Raw genomic sequence first — 22,758 nt, forward strand, 5'->3', positions numbered from 1 at the left:
GGAAACAATATGAATCAAGAAAAAGAAATGCAAAAACAAAATTAAAAGCTATGCTTTTAACAGTGGTTTAGAGAACTTAAATACAGAACTTTCACGTGATGAACTACTGTATCATTTAAAAAGATGGTTATGAAGACGATACAGGAATACAAAAGATACCAATGTTTCAGGTTCATTTCATGGTGGATTGAATATATACATCTTAACTACACTTTCTACTGAAATCCATTAAAATTATATTAAATATTTTCATATAAAGACAAACCCACACACCAGGAAAGCAGAAAAGAGCAACAACATTTTGGGAGTTGTTAACTAGAAAGCTAGGGGTTTATAGATTCCGGAGAGGGTTCAAGAACTGGAACTGACAGCATCAGGTACCTCTGGATCCGAGGGTTAACAGGAATGCTAAAATAATGATGACTGAGTGAAATCTATGTGCAAAACAACTGGATCCTTAAATCCCCTCCCCAATTCTACAGTGTTGTTAACTGTTCTTCCTGCACCTCAAGTTTAGTCTCTCCAGAATGAAACAAGGTGGCTTATTCTCTAGTTTGGGGAACACCAGGGGCTTCCAAGAGAACGGATACCATACTGATAAAAGGGGTAGGAAGGAACCCTATATGAATTAAATGTTAGATGCTGAGATCCTCTCCCACCTAGTCCTCTTCTCCTCCACACTCCTAGTTGCTCTGCCCACCAACCAGGAGATCAGAAGAATGCTTTCACTAACCCTAGAGGGAAAAATCTAATGATGCTAACACTAGGTTCCCCAGCAAATCCAGATTACTTGACGCTGAAAAGCATAGGCTCCACCTATACATTCGAAACTTAAAATCAGGTTTTTAGCTTCCCTACACTTAATCATGAACAGAAATCCAAGAAATTCTAGATCTCTGAGAAAGTCTCTAACTAAGAATACAAAGACCAAGATAAAGAAACAGACTTGGAAGAAACAGAAACCTCTCTGAAGGGAGAGGGGGAAACCTTAAAAATAATGATTAATATCGTCAGAGACTTGAAAAGATATCAGATACATGAAACAAGGATGCTTTTTGAAAAACAAAATTCAAAAATTTTAAAACATGGTAACAAAAATTAAAAATCAAGAGAAGTTTCAAGGGCGCCTGAGTGGCTCACTCTTAAGGTTAAGCATCTGACTTCGGCTCAGGTCATGATCTCACGGCTCACGAATTCAAGCCCTGCATCGGGCTCTATGGTAACAGCTCAGAGCCTGGAGCCTGCTTTGGATTCTGTGTCTTCCTCTCTCTCTGATCCTCCCCCACTCACGCTCTGTCTGTCTCTAAGATGAATAAACATTAAAAAAAAAAAAAAAAAGATTTCAGAGAGAACAGGAATGGAGAAGACAAAGTCATCACTGAAAAAATTCAAGAAAATTTTAGAGAACTGAAATATATGAGTTGTCATACTGCAAAGGCTCACCAAATGCCCAGAGATGATGGATAAAAAAAAAAGACTCCTATATCAAGACATGTCACTGTGAAATTTCAGACTTCTGGGGACGAGGGAAAGATTCTAAATTTCAGATAGAAAAACAAACAAAACAAGTTACATAAGATGACAAACTGGAATGACTTCAGTCTTTTTGCCAGAATCCTGTAGCAAGGAGGCAATATTCTAAAGGAAAATTAGTTGCAAGTTAGAAATTCTATACAAACTCGCAATCAAATATGAGGGCAAAATAAAGACATTTCAAACATACATTTTCACACTTTGCCTCCCACAGACCTTTTTCTGAGGTTAAAGGAAGATGTGCTTCACTAAAATGAGAGGCAACCAAACAAGAAGGAATACGGGAAATAGACCTAGCACAGGAGGACAATGAAAGGACATCCCAGGAAGAAAGCTGTACAGCAGACACAGGGAAACTGGTCCACATCAGAGTGGTGTGATTCAAGAGACAGACATATGGAAGACTGTTATCCACGTGCTCCATGCTGCCACTGTCACCAACTTTTGAAACCTGAGGACAGAATGAATGCTCTAGGGAAACTGGTCCCATCTGCATCTGTATTTGGCTTGCGGTGGGCATCTGCTGAAGTACCAACTCTCCTTTCCATGCCCTCCTGTCTGGATTGGCTGAAGATATTCATTTCACCCAAAGACATGTTCTGGCTACAATCTACCTCTGAGAGTTGGAGGTGGGTCACAGTGGATGACCCTTGCTTAGCAGTGGAAAACACTGAGCAGATTCTTCCCTCTGCCCACATTTCTGCTGAATGTCCAGTATCTGGCTCACACCAAATGCTTTAACTCTGTGAGCCATATATTTCACAGGACTTATTCAGAACTTTGCCTTCTCATTTCTTCATAAAGGGCTCTTCTAAAATTTCTCAATAATTTATAAGAAGCTGAAGCCGGGGACTCTGTTTACCTTATCCTCTCCTGGGAGCCCTCTCCTATGAATGGGAAAGAGCCCTCATATAGCTAAGCTTGTGCTGGCTATTCATTTTTTCCTAAATTATATAACATTGTTATGGGATACTTTTACAGGTGGTAAAACTATAAAAAAAAAATAGGGAGATGATTAATATGAAAGTCAAGTAAGCGGCTACTTCTAGGAAACAGTAGGGGACTACAATTAGGAAGGGCCCTCCGAGAGCTTCCAAGTTTTGGCCATTCCACAACCTGTTATCTGAGATGTAAGTACATACGTATTCATTTCACTATTGTCCTTTGAACTGTCCTTTATACCCACAAAAGACTATTTGTATATTTCACAAAGAGAGTATTAACTGAAAAAAGGAAATGTAACAAAATTGGAAATAAACTACATATATGAAGAAAGATTGGAAGGGATTCTAAAAACTTAGTGTTGTGTTGTTAGAGTGATAAAATCATAGGAGATTTTTTTTTCCTTTATTTTCCAAAATTTTCTGTAAACTGTATAATTATACCGAATTCATAATATTATTTAAAAAGGAACAAAATGAACAGTTATTACTTATTCACAACATGCAGACTTGGACCCACATGTTGCTATAGTCCCAGCACCTACCACAGTGTCTGAATATAAAGGGGGCTCAAAAAATATTTGTTCTATCAATGTTATTGTTAGAAAGAAGGTGGTAGATGTGACTATAGTTTAGACACCACATTTTTAAATGTTGCTCAAAAATACCATTCTTTTCAATGTTATGTGAATGTTTGTAATTCATAGTTGGTTAATGTTAATGATTTTATATATAAATGCTATGTATATGTATTTATATCTTTAATTAACAAGGAACAAGTGTGGGGAAACAATATTATATATAGTTATCATGTATAGTTATCATGCTTAGAGAGAGCTTTAGCATCTGGATTATTACCACAGCACATTCTTTTCAAATGTTCTTATCCTCATAAACCCCTATACTGTTCTTACACCTTATAAACCTAAATCTACTAAGGGACAGCAAACACCAAGAATAACCAAACAAACCTTTCATATCATTATGCATTAAAAAATATTTTTTTTAAGTTTATTTATTTTGAGAGAGAGAGCACAAGCAGAGGAGGGACAGAGACAGAGAGGGGAGAGAGAGAATCCCAAGCAGGCTCTGCACTGTCAGCACAGAGCCCAATGTGGGGCTCAAACTCATGAACCGTGAGATCGTGATCTGAGCTGAAGGTAGACACTTAACTGTCCGAGCCACCCAGGTGCCCCTCATTATGCATTCTAACTGATTTTACAACTAATAGTCTTTTTTAAAGCACTAAAATGAAAATATTTCCAGAATAGAAAAGATACCCAGATGAAATATTAAGGTTAGATGAAAGAAGAAAGGTTAATGAGTTTCTTTAATAATTCCTAAAATGTTTGCTTCTTGGGTTTTTAATTCAATCCACTTCTTTTTAAAAAAAATTTTTTTAATGTTTTTTATTTATTTTTGAGACAGAGAGAGACAGAGCATGAACGGGGAAGGGGCAGAGAGAGAGGGAGACACAGAATCGGAAGCAGGCTCCAGGCTCCGAGCCATCAGCCCAGAGCCCGACGCGGGGCTCGAACTCACGGACCGCGAGATCGTGACCTGAGCCGAAGTCGGACGCTTAACCGACTGAGCCACCCAGGCGCCCCCCAATCCACTTCTTTTTAAACTTTCCTGTAATCACTACAAGTCTAAGTAAAGAAAAAAATGTTTTGATTTTGAGATGCTTCAAAGTAAATGCTAAAGGCAAAATGCTTTCTATTTAAGTTAGATTTTAAGTTACTTTTCTTGTTGTTTTTTGTTTTTAAATTTTTTTAAGTTTTTTTTTTTTTTTTTGAGAGAGCACACGGGAGGGACAGAGAGAGAAGACAGAGGGGAAGAGAGAGAGAGAGAGAGAGAGAGAGAGAGAGAGAGAGAGAGAGAATCCTAAGCAGCACTGTGATAGCGCAGAGCTCGATGCAGGGCTTGAACCCACAAACCGTGAGATCTGGACCTAAGCCAAAATCAAGAGTCAGTGGCTGAACCGAATGAGCCACCCAGGCACCCATTTGTTTTTAGAGAGAGAAAGTGGCGCAAGCAGGGGAGAGGGGCAGAGGAAGAGAGAAAGAGAGAAAACCTTAAGCAGGCTCCATGCCCAGTGTGGAGCCTGATGCAGGTCTTAATCCCAGGACCCTGAGATCATGACCTGAGCCAAAATCAAGAGTTGGACACTCCAACTGACTGAGCCACCCAGGGGCCCCTTATTTAGGTTATTTTTTATTTTTTATTTTTTTTTAAGATTTGTTTTTAGGGGCCCCTGGGTGGCTCAGTTAGTTAGGTGTCTGACTTTGGCTCAGGTCGTTGTGATCTCACGGTTCAGGAGTTCGAGCCCCGCGTCGGGCTCTGTGCTGGCAGCTCAGAGCCTGGAGCCTGCTTCAGATTCTGTGACTCCCTCTCTCTCTGCCTCTCCCTTGCTCACATTCTGTCTCTGTCTCTCAAAAAATAATTAAAAATAAAATATTTGTTTTTAATGTTTATCTATTATTTTTGAGAGAGAGGGAGAGGGAGAGAGAGGGAGGGAGAGCAGAGAGAGAAGGGGACAGAGGATCTGAAGCAGGCTCTGTGGTGGCAGCAGTGAGCCAGATGTGGGGCTTGAGCCCTTGAACCACAAGATCATGACCTGAGCTGAAGTTGGATGCTCAACCTACTGAGCCACCCAGGTACCCCTGGGTTACTTTTAATCTATACTTTCATTACCTTCAATGGCATCAAAATCCTTAATTTGAAATATAGCTCCTAAAGTCAATTCTGAAATCCCATACTAATGCAAAGTAGTGTCAGTAATAATTCAAAGTACATAATCCCGTAGTAGTAATATTTGACATATATAGGTTTTGAGTCTAATTTGCTTTTTATTTTATTTTTTATTATTTTTAGACAGAGAGGGTGCGCATGCATGTGAGAGCATAAGGGAGGGGCGGAGGGAGAGGGAGAGAGAGAATCTTAAGCAATCTCCATGCTTAGCATGGAGCCCAAGGTGGGGTTCAATCCCACAACCCTTGGATCATGACTTGAGCTGAAATCAAGAGTCAGATGCTCAGCCGATGCTTTTTATAATTTTTAAAAATGTTTTATTTATTTTTTGAGAGAGAGAGAGAGAGAGAGAGAGAGGAGAGAGAAAGTGGGGGAGGGGCAGAGAGATGGGGACAGAGAATCCGAAGTAGGCTCTGCGCTGACAGGCTGATAGAATGAGCCCGATGTAGGGTTCAAACCCATGAACTGTGAGACCATGACCGGAGCCAAAATTGGATGCTCAACCAACTGAGCCACCCAGATGCCCTAATTCGCTTTTTAAATTAACTTCATAGATTGCTAAAACAAATGAAGACACACTAATTAGATAAACTAGAAATGGAAAAGACTGGACCAAAACTAAAAACCATAGTGTTTCTCAAACTTTAATGTATATATGAACCACATGGGGGATCTTATTAAAATGTAGATCTGGTCCTCTAAGTTTGGCGTTGGGGGCTGAGATTCTGTACTTCTAACAAGTTCTCAGGCAATGGAGATGTTACTGGTCTTCAGACAACAATGTTTTTTTCTAGTTTTACTAAGGTATAATTGACAAATAAAATTGTTAAGATATTTAAAGTGTACATTGTGATGATTCGATATATGAGTACATTGTCAAAGAATTTCCACATCAGTTAATTCAGACCACACTTTTAAAGTAAGCAAGGCTATGGGGTGTCTGAATGGCTCAGTCGGCTAAGTGTCTGAATTCGGATCAGGTCATGATTTCATGGTTCATGGATTCAAGCCCCGCATCGGTCTCTGTGCCGACAGCTCAGAGCCAGGAGCCTGCTTCGGATTCTGTGTCACCCTCTGTCTCTGCCCCTCCCCTGATCACACTCTGTGTCTCTCTCTCTCTCTCAAAAATAAATAAACCTAAAAAATTTTTTTTTAAGTAAGCAAGGCTACAGACCAGAGGACTGCAAAGTATGGCCTTTGGGGAAAATCTGGCCTGTGTTTTTATAAATAAAGTTTTGTTGGAACACAGCCATGCCCAGTCCAACATATTATCTATGGCTGCTTTCATACTATAAAGGCAGAGCTCAGTAGTTCCAACAGAGACCAGTGTCCACATAGCTGAAAATATTTATTATCGACCCCTTTACAAAGATGTTTGTTGACCCTTGTTATAGATAACACCCAAAATGTACGATCCAAAAAGGAAAGTAAGAGTAAAGAAGAAGTGGTCAAAGCCTTTCATGGTTTTCTGGGATTACATCCTTTTCTTTCAATTTTCCAGTTCTGTATACCAATGGACCTCTGTCATTTGTACAGAAATAAGATTAGAGGTGTTTACTTGCTATATGACTTCCTGCTGTACAAGATAAGGCACATTTTTTATGAAATAAGAAATTTTGATCAAAAGACTAAGAAACCCAGTCCACAGATCTTGGGGCTATAAGTTTGAGCCCCCCATCAAGTAGAAAAACTACTTAAAAAATAAAATCTTAAAAAAAAAAAAAAGAGAGAGAGAGACTAAAAAACCAATTCATAAAAAATAAAAAGCCCTGACAACATTAACAGTTACAGGTATAGTCCTGACCTACTGATCTCCACAGCCAGTTTACCCCATTACTTACTCTTGTTAAGTCCATGCCCAGCTTAAGCTGTGACAACAGATGTAGGATAACACTACGTTGCTCTTCCACAGCTCCCAGGTCATCCTCCTTGTTGTCACATGTATCCTCTACCTCATCATCTGCATTTATTTCTTCAGGTTCCTTGATGTAAAACAAAGCAAAAGTCTAACGTTATAAGTGCTTATTAATATCCATGAAGAATAAAAGTCTCTTTCTGTCACTGTTTTTTTGTGCAAGAAGACTCTTGTGTTTTCTTTCTTTTCAAAAGAGAAATTGGATTAAGCAGCAAGCTTTGCACACAACAGATAGAAATGCTAATTAAAGGACAGAATTCACAGCCACACTAAAAAAAAAATAAATAAAAGTGTATGTCAAACTTGAAAACATTTATATTCGGCCTAAATGAATCTGAGAACAAGCAAAAATCTTTCTAAAAATATAACTTCATCACTTAGCCATGGAATAGATTTCATTCAATAAGCCCATTATCGTTTACATTAAACATAATGTGGTTTTGCCACAAAAATAATATATGAGATACATATATTTTATAAACACTCTTTTTCAAAAAGAGTGAAGAATGTCTCATCTGAATCTCAGGCTTTGCAAGCTTGGACCACCTGTTTGGGGGCACTACCACTACCTATAATTTAAGTTGAAGATGCTTTGAGAATAAAATATTTGCCCTTTTTTAAAGCTAAAATTATACAAGTAAAATTGAAAAGTCACTGTACATGTCAAGTCTGACTACTATAATGTATCTTTCCATATTCATTCATTCTTGGAATTGTCAGGAAGAAACTTGGGGGCTGAAGAGAATCCTAGGTGCAGGTACAGAAACCTTACAGTTATTCATGCAGTCTTAATGCCACAAAAAGGTTCTCTGCACAGCTCTTCAATCACTCAATCAACCTCTTGAAAAACTGAAAATGTTTACTTTCATTTCAATAGGGTCTTAGTTTCAGATAATCATTTAAGAGAAACTGAATTTCTTATTCCTCTTTAAACAATAAGTAATAGTTTCAAATTCCAAGATTCTACAGAATCTTATCGTGTTCATTTCTCATGTTTATGTGGGGAGGGGCAGTTCCCATCTCTCTCAGTGGTACTCTTTTTAGTACCTTTGTGCAAGACAGCTTTGATATTATAGATTTTAAGTTACGAAGATTTTTAAAAGAATATGATTTTTAAAGAATTTTTTTAAATGTTTTATTTATTTTTGACAGAGAGACAGAGCATGAGCGGGGGAGGGGCAGAGAAAGAGGGAGACACAGAATCCGAAGCAGGCTTAAACTCACAGACCGTGAGATCATGACCTGAGCCGAAGTCAGATGCTCAACCGACTGAGCCACCCAGGCGCCCCGAAAAAGAATATGATTTTGATAATGTCTCAAGCCTTTAATTTTCTCTTCATATAATCAAATCCTATTAAATAAGAAGCCCATCTGTCCTCTGTAGCTAGGCAAAAACCAATCTTAATCAGGCATAAAATCAAGAACTTAATGTTCTCAGATGTTAAAAATTATTAAAAACAAAATACAAAACATAGCAACAGAATTAAAGAATAATGGGTTTCTGGCCATTCTTTTGCCTTTGTTTTTCTCCTTTTTCCTCATCCCTTTTACCAAGGAAATCTATCAGCTCAAATTCTGATAATTTAATTAAAAGTCTAGTTCATTCATGTTAAGACCACACAGACAACTACTGTTTGTATATTTCAGAATTACTTCTACTTTTACAACCTTAAGGAGAGATCCCAAAGGCTTTCTAAATTCCCCTTTACAATGGCAAGTCTGTCAGGAAGTACTTCCTATTGTCTATCCTAAAATCAGTTGCAAAATATAGTCTAATGAAGTTTAAGTACACTTAGGAAAGTTTATTCAGTATACAACGGGGAAAAGTTGATCATCCACGTCTCTACATATGGACACCAAATATAATTACTAATTTGAGAAATGTTGAGAAAAACTCTATTAGGTCTTGATTAAATAATGTTCTCCAACCCTCTGAAGAGGTACCATTATGTTTAGGGTCAGAACCTAGGACACAGAATAATAATGCAAACATAATCTTAACATTACTATATATTACAAAGTTGACATTGTGTTTTGGAACCTCCTCCAGTGAAAATAATATTAAAGAAATAAAACATAATCTGGTAGAAAATCTATTTAAAATAGTACAGTTTTTATTGTTTTTATAAAAATAGTCATATTCATTGGAATAGAAAAAAAGAGGAATTCTATTAATTAATTGTTGATTCTAAATCTTGGTGTGAATGGCAGAATTTGGAAGCTCTCCTTTCTTCTTGAAATGTCTCTTCTTAGAGATCATCATGCCTTTCTTAAAGAAAAGCTTAGGGGCACCTGGGTGGCTCAGTCAGTTGAGTGCCTGACTCTTGATTTCCGCTCAGGTCATATCTCACAGTTCATGAGATGGAACCCCATGCTGGGCTCTGCTGACAGTGCAGAGTCTGCTTAAGATTCTCTCTCTCCCTCCCTCTCTGCCCCTCCCCCATTCTCTCTCTCCCTTTCTCTCTCTCCCCCCTTTCTCTCAAAATAAATAAATAAACATAAAAAAAGAAAAGAAACGCTTAAGAGAAAAGCTTTACCAAATTCAAATGAATGTGCTCAAATGTGTAAAATCCCTACAAACGCAGAACGGTTTGCAGACAGTGGCAAGAGCTACTAAGTTTCTAGGAATTCATAATATTTGGAGACTGCATAGCAAAGGGAAACCCCAATATTCCACAAAAGTCATATTAACCCCATCTTTGTCCTTCTGATTTCTGACTTGGGCACAAAGGAATTGTGGGCTTCATTCTGGCCTCACCAGGGTTTATTTCTTCCATCACACGACAGCAAAATTTCCACTACCATATGTCTGCCTCCAGCTTGCATTAACACTCATATTTCAAAGAAGGCATGTATGAAATTTTTAGAAAATGCAGGTCTATTCTGGTATGCTTGAGTCTAGTGTCTTGTGTAATTAAAAATAATATCTATGCACTTATTTTTTTTTCTACTTACACTAGGTGATATATCTGGTCTACTCACTATTTCAAAAGATTTGGAAATATAGCAATGCAGGTAATGCTATATGAAAATGCAGGTCTATTCTGGTATGCTTGAGTCTAGTGTCTTGTGTAATTAAAAATAATATCTATGCACTTATTTTTTTTTCTACTTACACTAGGTGATATATCTGGTCTACTCACTATTTCAAAAGATTTGGAAATATAGCAATGCTCTCCTGCCCACCTTTGAGTCCCATCTTTAACTTATGCCTCTATCCTGATCCCCAACATGCTTTGTATTCTCATTGAGAAGAATGAATATGTTGGACTAAAGGACTTATAGTTTCTAATTTTCACTTACAAATTATATCTCTAGTCCTGATTTCTCTCCAAAGCTTTGGTTTCATTATTTTTAACTGCTTTTTATATATGTTTAAATCATATATCCTTCTCTTACATAAAATTCAACATGTCAGGGGCACCTGGCTCACTCAGTCAATAGAGCCTGCAACTCTTGATCTTGGGGTTTTGAGTTCATGCCCCACACTGAGGGGCATAGGGATTACTTAAAAATAACATCTTTACAAATTCAACATGTTCATAAACCATACCAAAACTTTTCTCTCAAAAGACTCTTCCTAGTTTTCCTAACTTTGTGAATGGCACCACAATTCTATCTAGTCATATAGGCTCACAAACTTGGGAGTCATTCTTCATCCAACCCTACATCCAGTCAATCCCAACTCCAGCTGATTTTCGTTTGAAATGCACATTACCTATTCATTTGTCTTCATTTCTACTTCCATAGCCTTCTATCCACACTTCAATTCTAGATCATTACCATATACCAATCTTCTTAAACATATCCCATGCTCATGATTTTTATCATCTATTACATTAAGACTAGATTCTCCTGCATGATTTTTATGTTCCTTGGAGGTACAGTTTACACTGTATTCTATGGAATAGTGGCTCTAGGGATTATCACTCCCCAGAGAATGCAACATGAATGGCCACCTGGATTTGTAAAATCCAACCACCCTGTGATCATTTTCCATAAACCAGGTGCTCTGCTAAATTCATTTTATGTTCATAACAATCTTATATTAACATTCCTGACTTACAGATGGGAAAATTGAAGCTAAGTGGTTAATTATTAGCCCACGTGTCAACGATAAGACGTGATTTTAAAACCATCAGGCAAGTTTTTACCACAATAAGCATATATGCTTTAGTATCCCTGCTCCTGTTATTCCTCCATCTCAAGATCCCCTACTACTCCTCTTCTCTTCAAATCCTTTCTTCTTTGAAAGCCTGATTCCAATTCTACTTTCTCTCCAAAGCATTCCCCTCCACTCTATTCAATATACTTCTCTTCTTTCTCTGAATGCCCACATCCCAACAGCTTAAACCATATCAAGTAAGATAGGGAAAAAAATGCTGCTTCACGTTCTCCTCTCCTTGTTTCATGTCTATACGTTATTGTGACTCCAAGTAGATTATAAATCTCTTCAGTGAAAGAACTATGTTTTCAATTTTTTGTGTCTCCTCTTAATTCCTAACTAGACTTGTCATACACTAGATAGCTTAATAAAGACTAAAACTGCTTTGACTCTAGAAATGGTCAAAAAGCACTCCATACTTTTTTTCTTCTCTCTTGCCCACACTGTTGCCATTGCCCACTTCGTTAAGCCAAGGCTGTGGCCAGTTTTGGAAGTTTCTGTGTCATGTTCTTCTTTTAAGAAGAATTTGCTTGTATATAAATAACCAAAAGCTGTGCATTACTCTTAACTCAGTAATTCTACTTGGGAATATAACCTAAAGAAATAACCTAAATAAAGAGGGAAAAAAAAGTAGACAAGATGATTTAGTGCTATTTACAGTAACAAAAAATAACAGAGACTAGATATTTAATAGCCTACTTCAACCTTTAAAAATTTAATTATATAGGCCAGAAAAAAACACTTATGGGAAGTATCAAGTAAAAAGAGCTTAAAATAAAACTATCTATGTAATTATCATGACCATAAAAATACCAGATGTGAACACAAAAGGCAAAAAGACCAATATGATTTGTTACAGTGGTGGAATTATGACTAGAATAAGATATTCTTTAGCTTCTGAGAAATGTGGAATGAGAAATACTTTATAAAAATATTATAAAACCCTGGGACTGTGCTATTTTGAGTAACACTTGAAAAAAACTGGTCTGGCAACGTGCTTACAACAAAAAGACTTAATAGTAAACTTTTATACTTGTAAACTTAATAGTAAGCATCCAGTAAATAATGTTAAATTAAGATAACGAGGTAAGAAATGTAACAGAAATATTGTACAAATAATAAAAGCTATTACCTAGAAAAATAAAAACATGCAAATCGCAATTTTAAAATACATTTTTATCAAGCAAGTGAGCCCCAACTAAAAAAAGCACATAATTTAACCTGCAAAACACAACATGTACAAGTATTATACAACAGACCTCTTTAAAGCCAATGCAGTTTACAGTAGAAGAACAATATCTAGAGTCTGCAAGAATGCTGCTCTGGTGTTAGGGTGACTTGTACGCCCTGACAAAGAAAAGAGACCTAAACCTTTTCAGTGATTCCTAGTTTTTACATCAAAACCGTATTTTCACATTACCTTACCCTTGCTAATGGTCCAGATTCTTCAACACACTGTTCTTCTGGGACTGCCACTGGTTTACTTTGCTCAGTTGCAAAAGGCTGGTCAGCTCCATTTTTATAGTGGTTTGATAAAGGTATCTTTGGTTCTAACCACTCGATTGTCGTTCCTGATGAAGTAAGAGAAAACTTTCGCTGAAACTTGCTCATAATCTGGAAAGTTCAGCAGATGTGGATTTTATTAAATGATTTTGTTTTGAGCCCACAAGACTAAAAGCAATTCAAGCTGTTAAGACACTCTGCAAAACGGCCACTTGTATCTCATTAGCATGAGCACCATGATTGGGTATTTTACCACAGAGCAGCTTGCAACTTGAAATCAGATACCTTTTAAAAGAATCAACCCTGAATAGGACTGAACAACTTCTTGGGCAAATCCGGAAACCATAATGTATTCCCACCTTTCATAGTTGATTTGTTACCCTTTCTGTAAAAATACGTAACTGCATTAGGATTTAAGGAGTCACAATTACAGGAGGAGCCTGGAAGCATGCAACAGTAAAATTTTCTTCATTTTGGGACTGAATCTTATTCTCAGTAGCAATTTTCTAACCATTCAAGATAACCACCTTGAGCTAATATAACTGCAAATATATGTCCATTCCTCTTTTTTTCAATCATAATAAAAAAGGTCCATATACTTTTAAACTGAAAGGCTCTTCTACTGAATAAATAATAGGTGACCTAGTGAAAGACAGTGGTCACATTTAGAGACCTGTCATCTTCTCAATTAATGACTCAAATGTCTCTTATTACCCTCAACTAGTATAACAAAGTGGATTCTATGCCTAATCAATAATGGAAAATGTTCCATTTGATTTCAGAGGCTGATCTAGGTTTCACAGAAGCTTGATTATTAGAGTCCTACGGTAAGGGATGTTCAGACTACCACAGCAGAAATTACAAATGTGAGGGAATTTACTTGAAATGCCAGACTTCAGTACAGGGATAAATTATGAAGTACCCACTAGGCTACTAGAGCATCCTGCCTTGCCACTCAGTTGTCTCATTTGGCACTGGGGGTGGGTATTCATGATTGGGGGAATGCCCTGGGTAAGTTCAAGGGGCCAGTTTAAAAATCCCAAAGAAATGAAAACGTTTTGCCCCTATGTTAAAATGTTTATTCTTTTTAAAAAATGTTTATTTATTTATTTTAAGAGAGAGAGACAGACAGAGAGGGAGTGTGAGCAGGGGAGGAGCAGAGAGAGGGAGAGAATCCTAAGCAGGCTCCACTCAGTGCAGAGCCTGATGCGGGGCTTGAACCCACGAACCGAGAGATCATGACCTGAGCTGAAATCAAGAGTTTGACACTTAACTGACTGAGCCACCCAGGCACCCCTGAAATGTTTATTCTAAATATCAATATCTAGATGTCATTACTTATAAAGATAAAATGCACACAAACACTAAATATAAGAGATCTGTTTTAAGAGACTGCTCAACCAGAGGTGCCTGGGTGGCTGAGTCGGTTAAGTGTCTGACATTGGCTCAGGTCATGATCCCATGGTTCATGAGTTTGAGCCCTGATACATTGGGCTCCGTGCTGAGAGTGCACAGCCTGCTTGGGATTCTCTGTTTCCCCCTCTCTCTGCCCCTCCCCCATGCTCTCTCTCTCTCTGTCCCTCTCTCTCAAAATAAAAAAAATTTAAAACAATATATATTAAAGGGGTGCCTGGGTGGCTGAGTCAGTTAAGTGTCTGACTTCAGCTCAGGTCATGATCTCATGGTTCATGGGTTTGAGCCCGGCATCAGGATCTGTGCTGAGCTTAGAGCCTGAAGCCTGCTAAAGATTCTGTGTCTCCCTCTCTCTCTTCCCCTACCCCACTCATGCTCTGTCTCTGCCTCAAAAACAAATAAACATAAAAAAATTTTTTTAATAAAAAATATATATATTAAAGATTAAAAAAAAATAACAGATTGCTCAACTGATTGGAAACCACAATACTCTTTACCAAACCAATCATCCGGTCTCAGGACCCCCCCCTAAATCAATGATCCTTATGGGACTAAACACTAATTTAAACTTAGATTTGATTTCTTGTGTTATCTCAAAATTTGAGTAAAAAGGTAACTCAGTTTTTCTTTCCACGGTTATATTTTTATTCTCAAGTGACTAAAGAATAAATTTCTACAGACCTAATTTGAAAAACATGACCATTTACGGTAAGAAATACCAATACTCGTTAATCAATTCCACCACATATCCACAAATCCATGCTCCAAAACATAGTAATGAGAACAACTTTTAAATATTTCTGTAAAGTTTAGTCTGTTTCATTTGTTAATTAAAAATGCAAATTTAGGGGCGCCTGGGAGGCTCAGTCAGTTGAGCATCCCAACTCTCGATTTCAGCTCAGGTCATGTTCTTACGGTTCATGGGTTCAAGCCCTGCAGCTGGCTCTGTGCTGTATCAGCATACAGCCTGCTTGGAATTCTCTCACCCTCTCTCTCTGCCCGTTCCCCACTCACTCTCTCTGTCTCTCAAAATAAATAAACTTAAAAAAAATGCAAATTTATATTGTACATGTTTCACTAATCATGAAGCAATCATTTAAAAATATAATTATGTATTAAACTACACAAATGAAATTTCTAAGAATTAAAAAAATTATATAGTACTTAATTAATCAAGGATTAAGCATCTAGTATCTAGCAGTGTGCTACTTGATGTGCTTTGCAAAAATTACATACCATCAATTGGAAATAAACTTTCATTTCCCTAACAAATTATTATTACCAACACTAGAATTAAACCAAATTTCATAGCTCAAGGTAATTCATCCCATGTTCAACACAGAACAGTTAAGTAAACCAAAGATCTATCCCTTCAAAAGAACATAATGCAGCCAATAAAAATTATACTTACCAAAAGCATAACATAAATTGGAAAATATACTTGATATTAAGTGAAAAGTATAAGATAAAATTATATTTTTTCTAATAAAAATGGGGTAAAACAAAAACTAAGAAGGAAAGAAAACTTGGTGGGGTATGCACTAATATTAACAGTGGCAGTTTCTGGTTGGTGGGATAATGCAGGATTTGTTTCTTTTTTCAATTGTATAATAGTTCCTAAAATTGTTTACAATGAGTGTGTGTTGCTCTACTATAGGAGAAAATTTTCATTGGACTTCTTACAATTCTTCCAAGGCCCCAGTGCATGTTCACAACTCACAACTTAGGTATCTTATCTCTTTGGAACACCCTCCAGTCTCTCCCCACCTCCCCTAAGCTAATTGTTTTTTTAGCTTTTCTAGGCATTTCCCAGACCTTTTTCTGTCAGAAGTATTGGTCCATTTATATATTCTCCCCAAGCATCTTGTTTCTATTATAAGCAACACTTTCCATATTACAGTTAAGTATTTACATGTTCATCCCCAAGTGAACTATGAGTTCCTTAAGGGAAACAAACATAGCTTACTGGCCTATATGATACTGCCCTGACCTATACCTACAATTGACATTAAACATAGTTTGTTAGCTTGAAATATTGATTTAGGTGGGCATACATTTGAGAACGGAAGCTGTATTATACCCACATCAAGATCTGACTATGGTAAACTTTTTCCTGGGCAGAGACTCATTATCTTTCTAAAATATCTTTCTTTCACAAAGGGGTTAATTGGGGTAAGAGAACAATAAATTGTGAACCACTAAGTTACTACTATTTATTAAAACAGTGTGATGCAGATGGAGGAGTTGGGGAGATGTTGTTAAAAGGGTACAAACTTGCAACTAGAAGATGAATAAATTCTGGAGATATAATACACACCATAGTGATTATAGTCAAAATACAGTATTACATACTTCAAAGTTGCTAAGTGACAAGATTCTAAATGTTCTCACCACAAAAAAGTATTAATTATGTGATATGATTGAGGTGTAGGCTTCAGTGGTAATCATGCTGCAATATGTATATGTATAAAATCAACATGCTGTGTACTTTAAACCTACACAATGTTATATGCCAATTATATCTCAATAAAGAAAAATGTGATTTTATTCATCTCATTTAATAGAAAACCTCATTTTTTGTCCTCCCACACAGTAACATTATTTTCCCCAGTAGATTAATTTCAACAAATAAGTGCTCTCAAATGCTAGATGTACACCTTCTTTTCAAACTAAAAAGTAACTGATAGACTTTAAGATCTACATCTCAATATGGATATAATGAACTGTGGACTAAACAAAAAGTTAAGAAATGGTCCCAATATTTCTACTAAGGTCAACTGGATGAATAATGATGCCACCAATATTAACAGAAATATAGGAGATGTGGGTTTTGAGTTCAATTTTCAACATGTGGAGTTGAGGTCTCCAAAGGGATATTCAACTATACTAATCATTAGGCCTATATTCAATTTAGATATGAAAAAGGATAAAGTAAGAAGACTTTCTTTAACATTAAGGTGATAAGTAAAAACCAAGAGCCTCGTTGGGCACCTGGGTGGCTCAGTTACACGCCTGGTTACACGTCTGACTCAGTCTCAGCTCAGGTCATGATCTCACATTTCATGAGGTCACAGCGCGGAGCCTGCTTGGGATTCTCTCTCTCCCTCTCTTGCTGCTCTTCCCCACTTGCTCTCAAAATAAATAAATAAACTTAAAAAAATAAATAAATAAAAATAAAAATAAAAACCAAGAGGCTCCCTGGTTTCCTTTCTTTCTTTTTTTAGTTAAGACTTTTTAGGAATTAGAACAAATGCAATCTTTCCATGTGTAAGTCCTTAATGTGAAACCCTACTTTTAATCTACAACTTACCTGAAGACAGTGAGCCCTTCTGATGTGATGCATGCTGTAACTGCAGAATATGAAAGCAGTCGTTTAAGCAGTTCATAGTCGCCATGGAAGTAGCTTTGAGCATTAAGAGATCCTGGTCCAAGGAACTAAGATGGCCAGAAGCAGGAAGGCATTCAATTCGCCTAATTAAGTCTCTTTGTTGTCCTTCAGCATGAGACATCATCTAAGGGAAACAATAGTTCTGTGCGTCCCACTCATGATTTCATGATATGTGTATCACATATACATACAGTTTCCATTTTAATTACCATATTCAGTTTCTGAGCCATTTTTGGCATATATTAGGCTTAGAAATCTATTTCAAATTTGGCTATTCTCAATTAGTGAGCACTTAATAGTGCAACTGTGCAAAAGATGAGGACCTTTGGCAGCCACACTTTTTCTTTGGAAGCACCAAAGCTCAAAAGCCTTGACAAACCTTTTATTAACAGTATACATTTGTACAAGCCATCAAAAAAATATTCTGGATCATCTTCAATAGCATCATTAAATACATCATTACAAAGTAAAATTAGTTCCCAGTCTGGGCTCTTAAGCTCTTTCTTCTCAGCACCCCTAGTTAGGCTCAATCTGAACATACTTTGAAAACATGATGGTTTCCCTGCTTCCTTTTCTCTTAATCTAACTTTCTGGTCCCATTAGCCTGACTGTGGAGCAAGTGCTGTATATACATATACTTTTCAGGTTAAAAGAGTTTAATACACTCTGCTTTGATCAAGAGCTCTGTACACTTTTCCTAACAGACCTAATAGAATAACAATTCTTGATAAACAACCCAATATTTTTAAATGAAAACTGAATTTATTATGCTTAATTACTTTATTGAATGTACTACGCTTAATTACTTGTGAGCAGAAGTCTCTCAGATTGCCTATCTTTTGGACACTATCTTAATTCACATTGAAATGTGGAGAGACTCAGCTTTCAGACGCTCTGTTTCAGATGATTTTTTTTTTATTTATTCATTTTGGTGGGGTGGGGGGAGAGGAAGGGAGGGAATGAGTAGGGGAGGGGCAGAGAGAGGAAGAGAGACAGAATCCCAAGCAAGCTCTGCGACATCAGTGTAAAGCCCGATATGGGGCTTGCACTCACAAACCATGAGATCATGACTTGAGCTGAGATCAAGAGTCAGATGCTTAACCAACTGAGCCACCCAAGAGCCCCCCAGATGACTTTTAATACAGTTCATCAGAGGGCTAGTTAAAGAGAGATGCAAATATCCTACCAAAGAAATCCAGTGTGCCATACATGAAATAGCCCCTGAAAACATATGTCACAGTAATGGCTCAAACATTCATTCTTATCGGAAAAAAAGGGTTTTAAGTGAAAACTGTGGATATGAAGATATCCAAATGTACACATTTATACATGCATATATATGTGTGCTTTGTGTATGTTTTGTATATAAATTTTAGGACTAACTTCCAGTAATCCAAACTTATGAATAAGTGCAACCACTATGGCCAATGTTTGGCAATATTTACAAGAGTTAAATATACAGAGTTAGGGGTACCTGGGCGGCTCAGCTGGTTAAGTGTCTGACTCTTGATTTCGGCTCAGGTCATAATCTCATGGTTTGTGAGATCGAGCCCCACATGGGCTCTGTACTGACAGCGTGGAGAATGCTTGGGATTCTCTCTTGCCTTCTCTCTCTCAGAATAAATAAACTTAAAAAAATATATAGAGAGTTAAATAATTATAACTTATGATCGAACAATTACACTCATATATGTAACCAACCAATATACAGATATGTATATATATGTTCAGCCCCACCACCCAACCTTGAGGGAGGGGAGGGGCTGGAGGATGAATTAATCACCAACAGCCAATGATTCAGTTGATCATGCCTACCTAATGAAGCCTCCATAAAAAACCCAAATGGAGGAAGCTCAGAGAGCTTCTGGTTGGTGAACACTTGGAGGTACTAGGAGGGTGGAGCTTCCATGCCATTTCCCCCATATCTGGCCCTACACATCTCTTATATCTGTCTGTTCTGGAGTTATTTATAGTGTTGAAATTGAATTAAATTCCAGAACACACAGCTGGTGTCCACAAAGATTAGAGAATTGCTTGGTGGGGCAGTGGGGGGCAGGGAACTCCATACATTTGGTGACCAGAGTACGTAAGTGTAGAGTGTTATTGTATAGCATGGGAGAAACACGGGAATGTTTTTTCTTTACAGAATGACTATTAGAAACTATAGATATTCACACGTGGAGATATGTGGTAGACATTTCCTAAAAATTAAATAAAATAAACCTGTTACTTCAAGAAAAGCCAACAGTATTTACTGCCAATTTTAAAATCTGAGATTTAAAATGAAAAGAATTTTGGAAAACCTTTATCTGTTACCAGAAGCTTGGCAACTTCCCAATATTGAAAGCCTTTTCTAATGAGATCAGTGAGGATGCTAATGAATAGGAATTTTTGATACTGTATGATAAGACAGATTAACATTTGCAAGACCTGCATAACTCTGTAAGACAGTATTTTCCAAATGACTAATGCATGATGTACAAAATCATACAGAGATTAAAGATACATTCAAAGTGCAAGACAATCCGATAGATTTTCATGTAACAGAATATGAAAAGTTCAAGGATATATATTTGATTCCACACTGCATCGAACATATAAGGAACTGCTACTGTCAAGTTTTCATGCAGAACCAAAGAATAGCCATAATTACCTTAAAAGGCTATTAAAATATTCCTCTACTTTCCAAATCACATACTTGTGTGAGGCCATTCACTACACAGATATCTAAAAGCTCTACTAAATTTAAGTCAGGAATATTTAGAACCTAACAACTGTATCTTTTACTAACTAGAATTATTTGGTACTCAATTTGAAAGGGGGAAATAGTGAGGCAAGGCAACATCAAGGATTTAACTATTCTATTATCGTGTATGTTTGGAATTGTCTACATATATCTTTTTTTTTTTTAAGTCACTTGTTTGGCCATATAGTCTTCACAATAGACTTAAAAACCATTTTGATCATGTTACATCAAAGGAGTCTATACTTCTACTTGAGAAATGAAAGATAAACTGCAAAATAAGAGTGTACCCAGGAAATGGTAAAGAAACGCAGGACATCATCTATATAACCAGGGAATCTTTATGACTTAAAAATTGTCTCACCATAGTAGACAGAAAACATTTGAGTGGCCCAGAAAACACAAACAGGATTCAATTTCTTTCGTGATAAAACCAAGCAAATTAGATTATTTTGTGCATTTTTACTTGGACTTCAATTCATACTTACTTCTCTGACTTCCACAAGGTGGTCTGGAGGTAAGTGAGCTCTTTTGTTCACTGATTGTAGTTTGGAATGTCCAACATTAAAAAAAGAAATGGCATTTTGACTTGGTCTCCTCTGGGATATAGGAGAATTACCACTAGATGCAAGTGAGAAGCTCCGTGATTTCAGAGGAGGATTATTCTATTAGACAAAACAAAACCATTCATTTTCAAAAACTTTAGGCTAACCCTCACCTATTATATATCTATATCTATATCTATATCTATATCTATATCTATATCTATATCTATATCTATATCTATATATACACTTTAGGCTTACACATGAATAGTTTTAAAAGTTAAATTAACCAGAATTGACTATAAGAACATTTCTGAAAACGATAAAATTTAAGACACCCAAAGTTTAAACATCTGACACATCCAAAAGTAAACTTATAATTTACTTAGAAAATTAATTCCAGGTTTGTACTGTCAAGAATATTTTTTCATATTTTACAAATATAGAGCAAGAAACTTCTAATTTCAGATTTGTAAACACACTGATTGAAGCAAAATGTACTCAGCAATATTCAATATAATACATTTTCTAATATAGCATGCAAGTGTCTTTGGAATAAGCTAGTACTTTCTGATCACTGCCAATGATTGGAATCTTGTAGTATGAGTAAAGCTCTTGTGATGAATTTCCTGAAGACTGGGCAGTAGGCCTAAATCACAAACAACTTTTTAAAATTTGTTTATGGGAAAAAAAAAAAACCTGGGGAAAAAAATCTTTTTTAAGTCAAGCTATTACCCAGGTATGGAATCCTTTAACTATGCTGCCTAGATGTTACTTTTTAGAGATCTCTAACCTCGGATTTCAAGTACTGAGACCATCCTGTCCATCTTAAAAAATAAAAAACATTCCAAAGAAGATATACAAATGATCAATAAACACATGGAAAGATGTTCAACATTACTAGTCATTAGGGAAATGAAATCAAAACCATAGTGAGATTCTACTTCACATATACCAAGATGCCTATTACAATCAAAAAAAGAAGGGGGGGGGGCAATAACAAGTATTGGTGAGGATGTGGAAAAACTGAAACCTTCATACATTGCTGGTGAGAATGTGAAATGGTTCAGGCACTCTGAAAAAGTTTGGTGGCTCCTCAAAAAGTTAAACAGAGTACCACCACATGACCCAGTAATTCCACTGCTAAATATACATCTCACTGAAATCACGAGTTCTCACAAAAACCTATACACAAATGTTATTCATAATGACCACAAAATGGAAACAACCCAAATGCCCACCAGCTGATGAATGGATAAACATCCTGTGGTGTATTCATAAATGGAATATTATTTGGCCATAAAAATGAATAAAATATGATACACGCAATAACATGAATGAACCTTGAAAACATTACATGTACATAAAAGACCAAAGAACAAATAGAACTGGGGATGCCTGGGTGTCTCAGTTGGTTGAGCATCCAACTCTTGATTTGGACTCAGGTCATGATCTTATGGTTGTGAGAGATCAAGCCCCACATCGAGCTCTGTGCTAAGCATGGAGCCTGCTTGGGAGTCTCTCTCCCTCTCTTTCTGCCTCTACCCCACTTGTGCTCTTTTTCTAAGTAAATAAACATTAAAAAAAAAAAAAAAGTAAAACTGAACATACAATAAAATTTGCTTTCTTTTTTTAAAATTTTTAAAAACTTTTAAAATGTATTTATTTTTGAGAGACAGAGAAAGCAATTGGGGGAGGGGCAGAGGGAGAGAGAGAATCCCAAGCAGACACCCCACTGTCAGCCTGGAGCTCAACATGGGACTCAAACTCACGAACCATGAGATCATGAGCTGAGCTGAAACCAAGAGGTGGCTGCTTAACCACCTGAGCCACCTGAGTGCCCAATAAAATTTGCTTTCTA

At 36.8% G+C, this 22,758-nt stretch overlaps 1 protein-coding gene across 1 annotated transcript in view; it reads right to left on the reverse strand.

The window, feature by feature from the left end:
• The window catches only part of OSBPL11 (oxysterol binding protein like 11), an 85,290-nt gene that overhangs the window by 28,951 nt on the left and 33,581 nt on the right, over positions 1 to 22,758 (reverse strand). Inside the window, exons 5-8 of the mRNA XM_060639707.3 lie at positions 20,841 to 21,017; positions 17,532 to 17,733; positions 12,731 to 12,876; positions 7,067 to 7,207 (exon numbers count right to left, since the gene is read on the reverse strand). Of these exons, the coding sequence (XP_060495690.1) occupies positions 7,067 to 7,207; positions 12,731 to 12,876; positions 17,532 to 17,733; positions 20,841 to 21,017 (666 nt within the window). The remainder of the gene's footprint in view (positions 1 to 7,066; positions 7,208 to 12,730; positions 12,877 to 17,531; positions 17,734 to 20,840; positions 21,018 to 22,758) is intronic.

The sequence above is a fragment of the Panthera onca genome, chromosome C2 (genome assembly GCF_046562875.1).
Source record: "Panthera onca isolate mPanOnc1 chromosome C2, mPanOnc1 haplotype 2, whole genome shotgun sequence".
NCBI classification, from domain to species: domain Eukaryota; kingdom Metazoa; phylum Chordata; class Mammalia; order Carnivora; family Felidae; genus Panthera; species Panthera onca.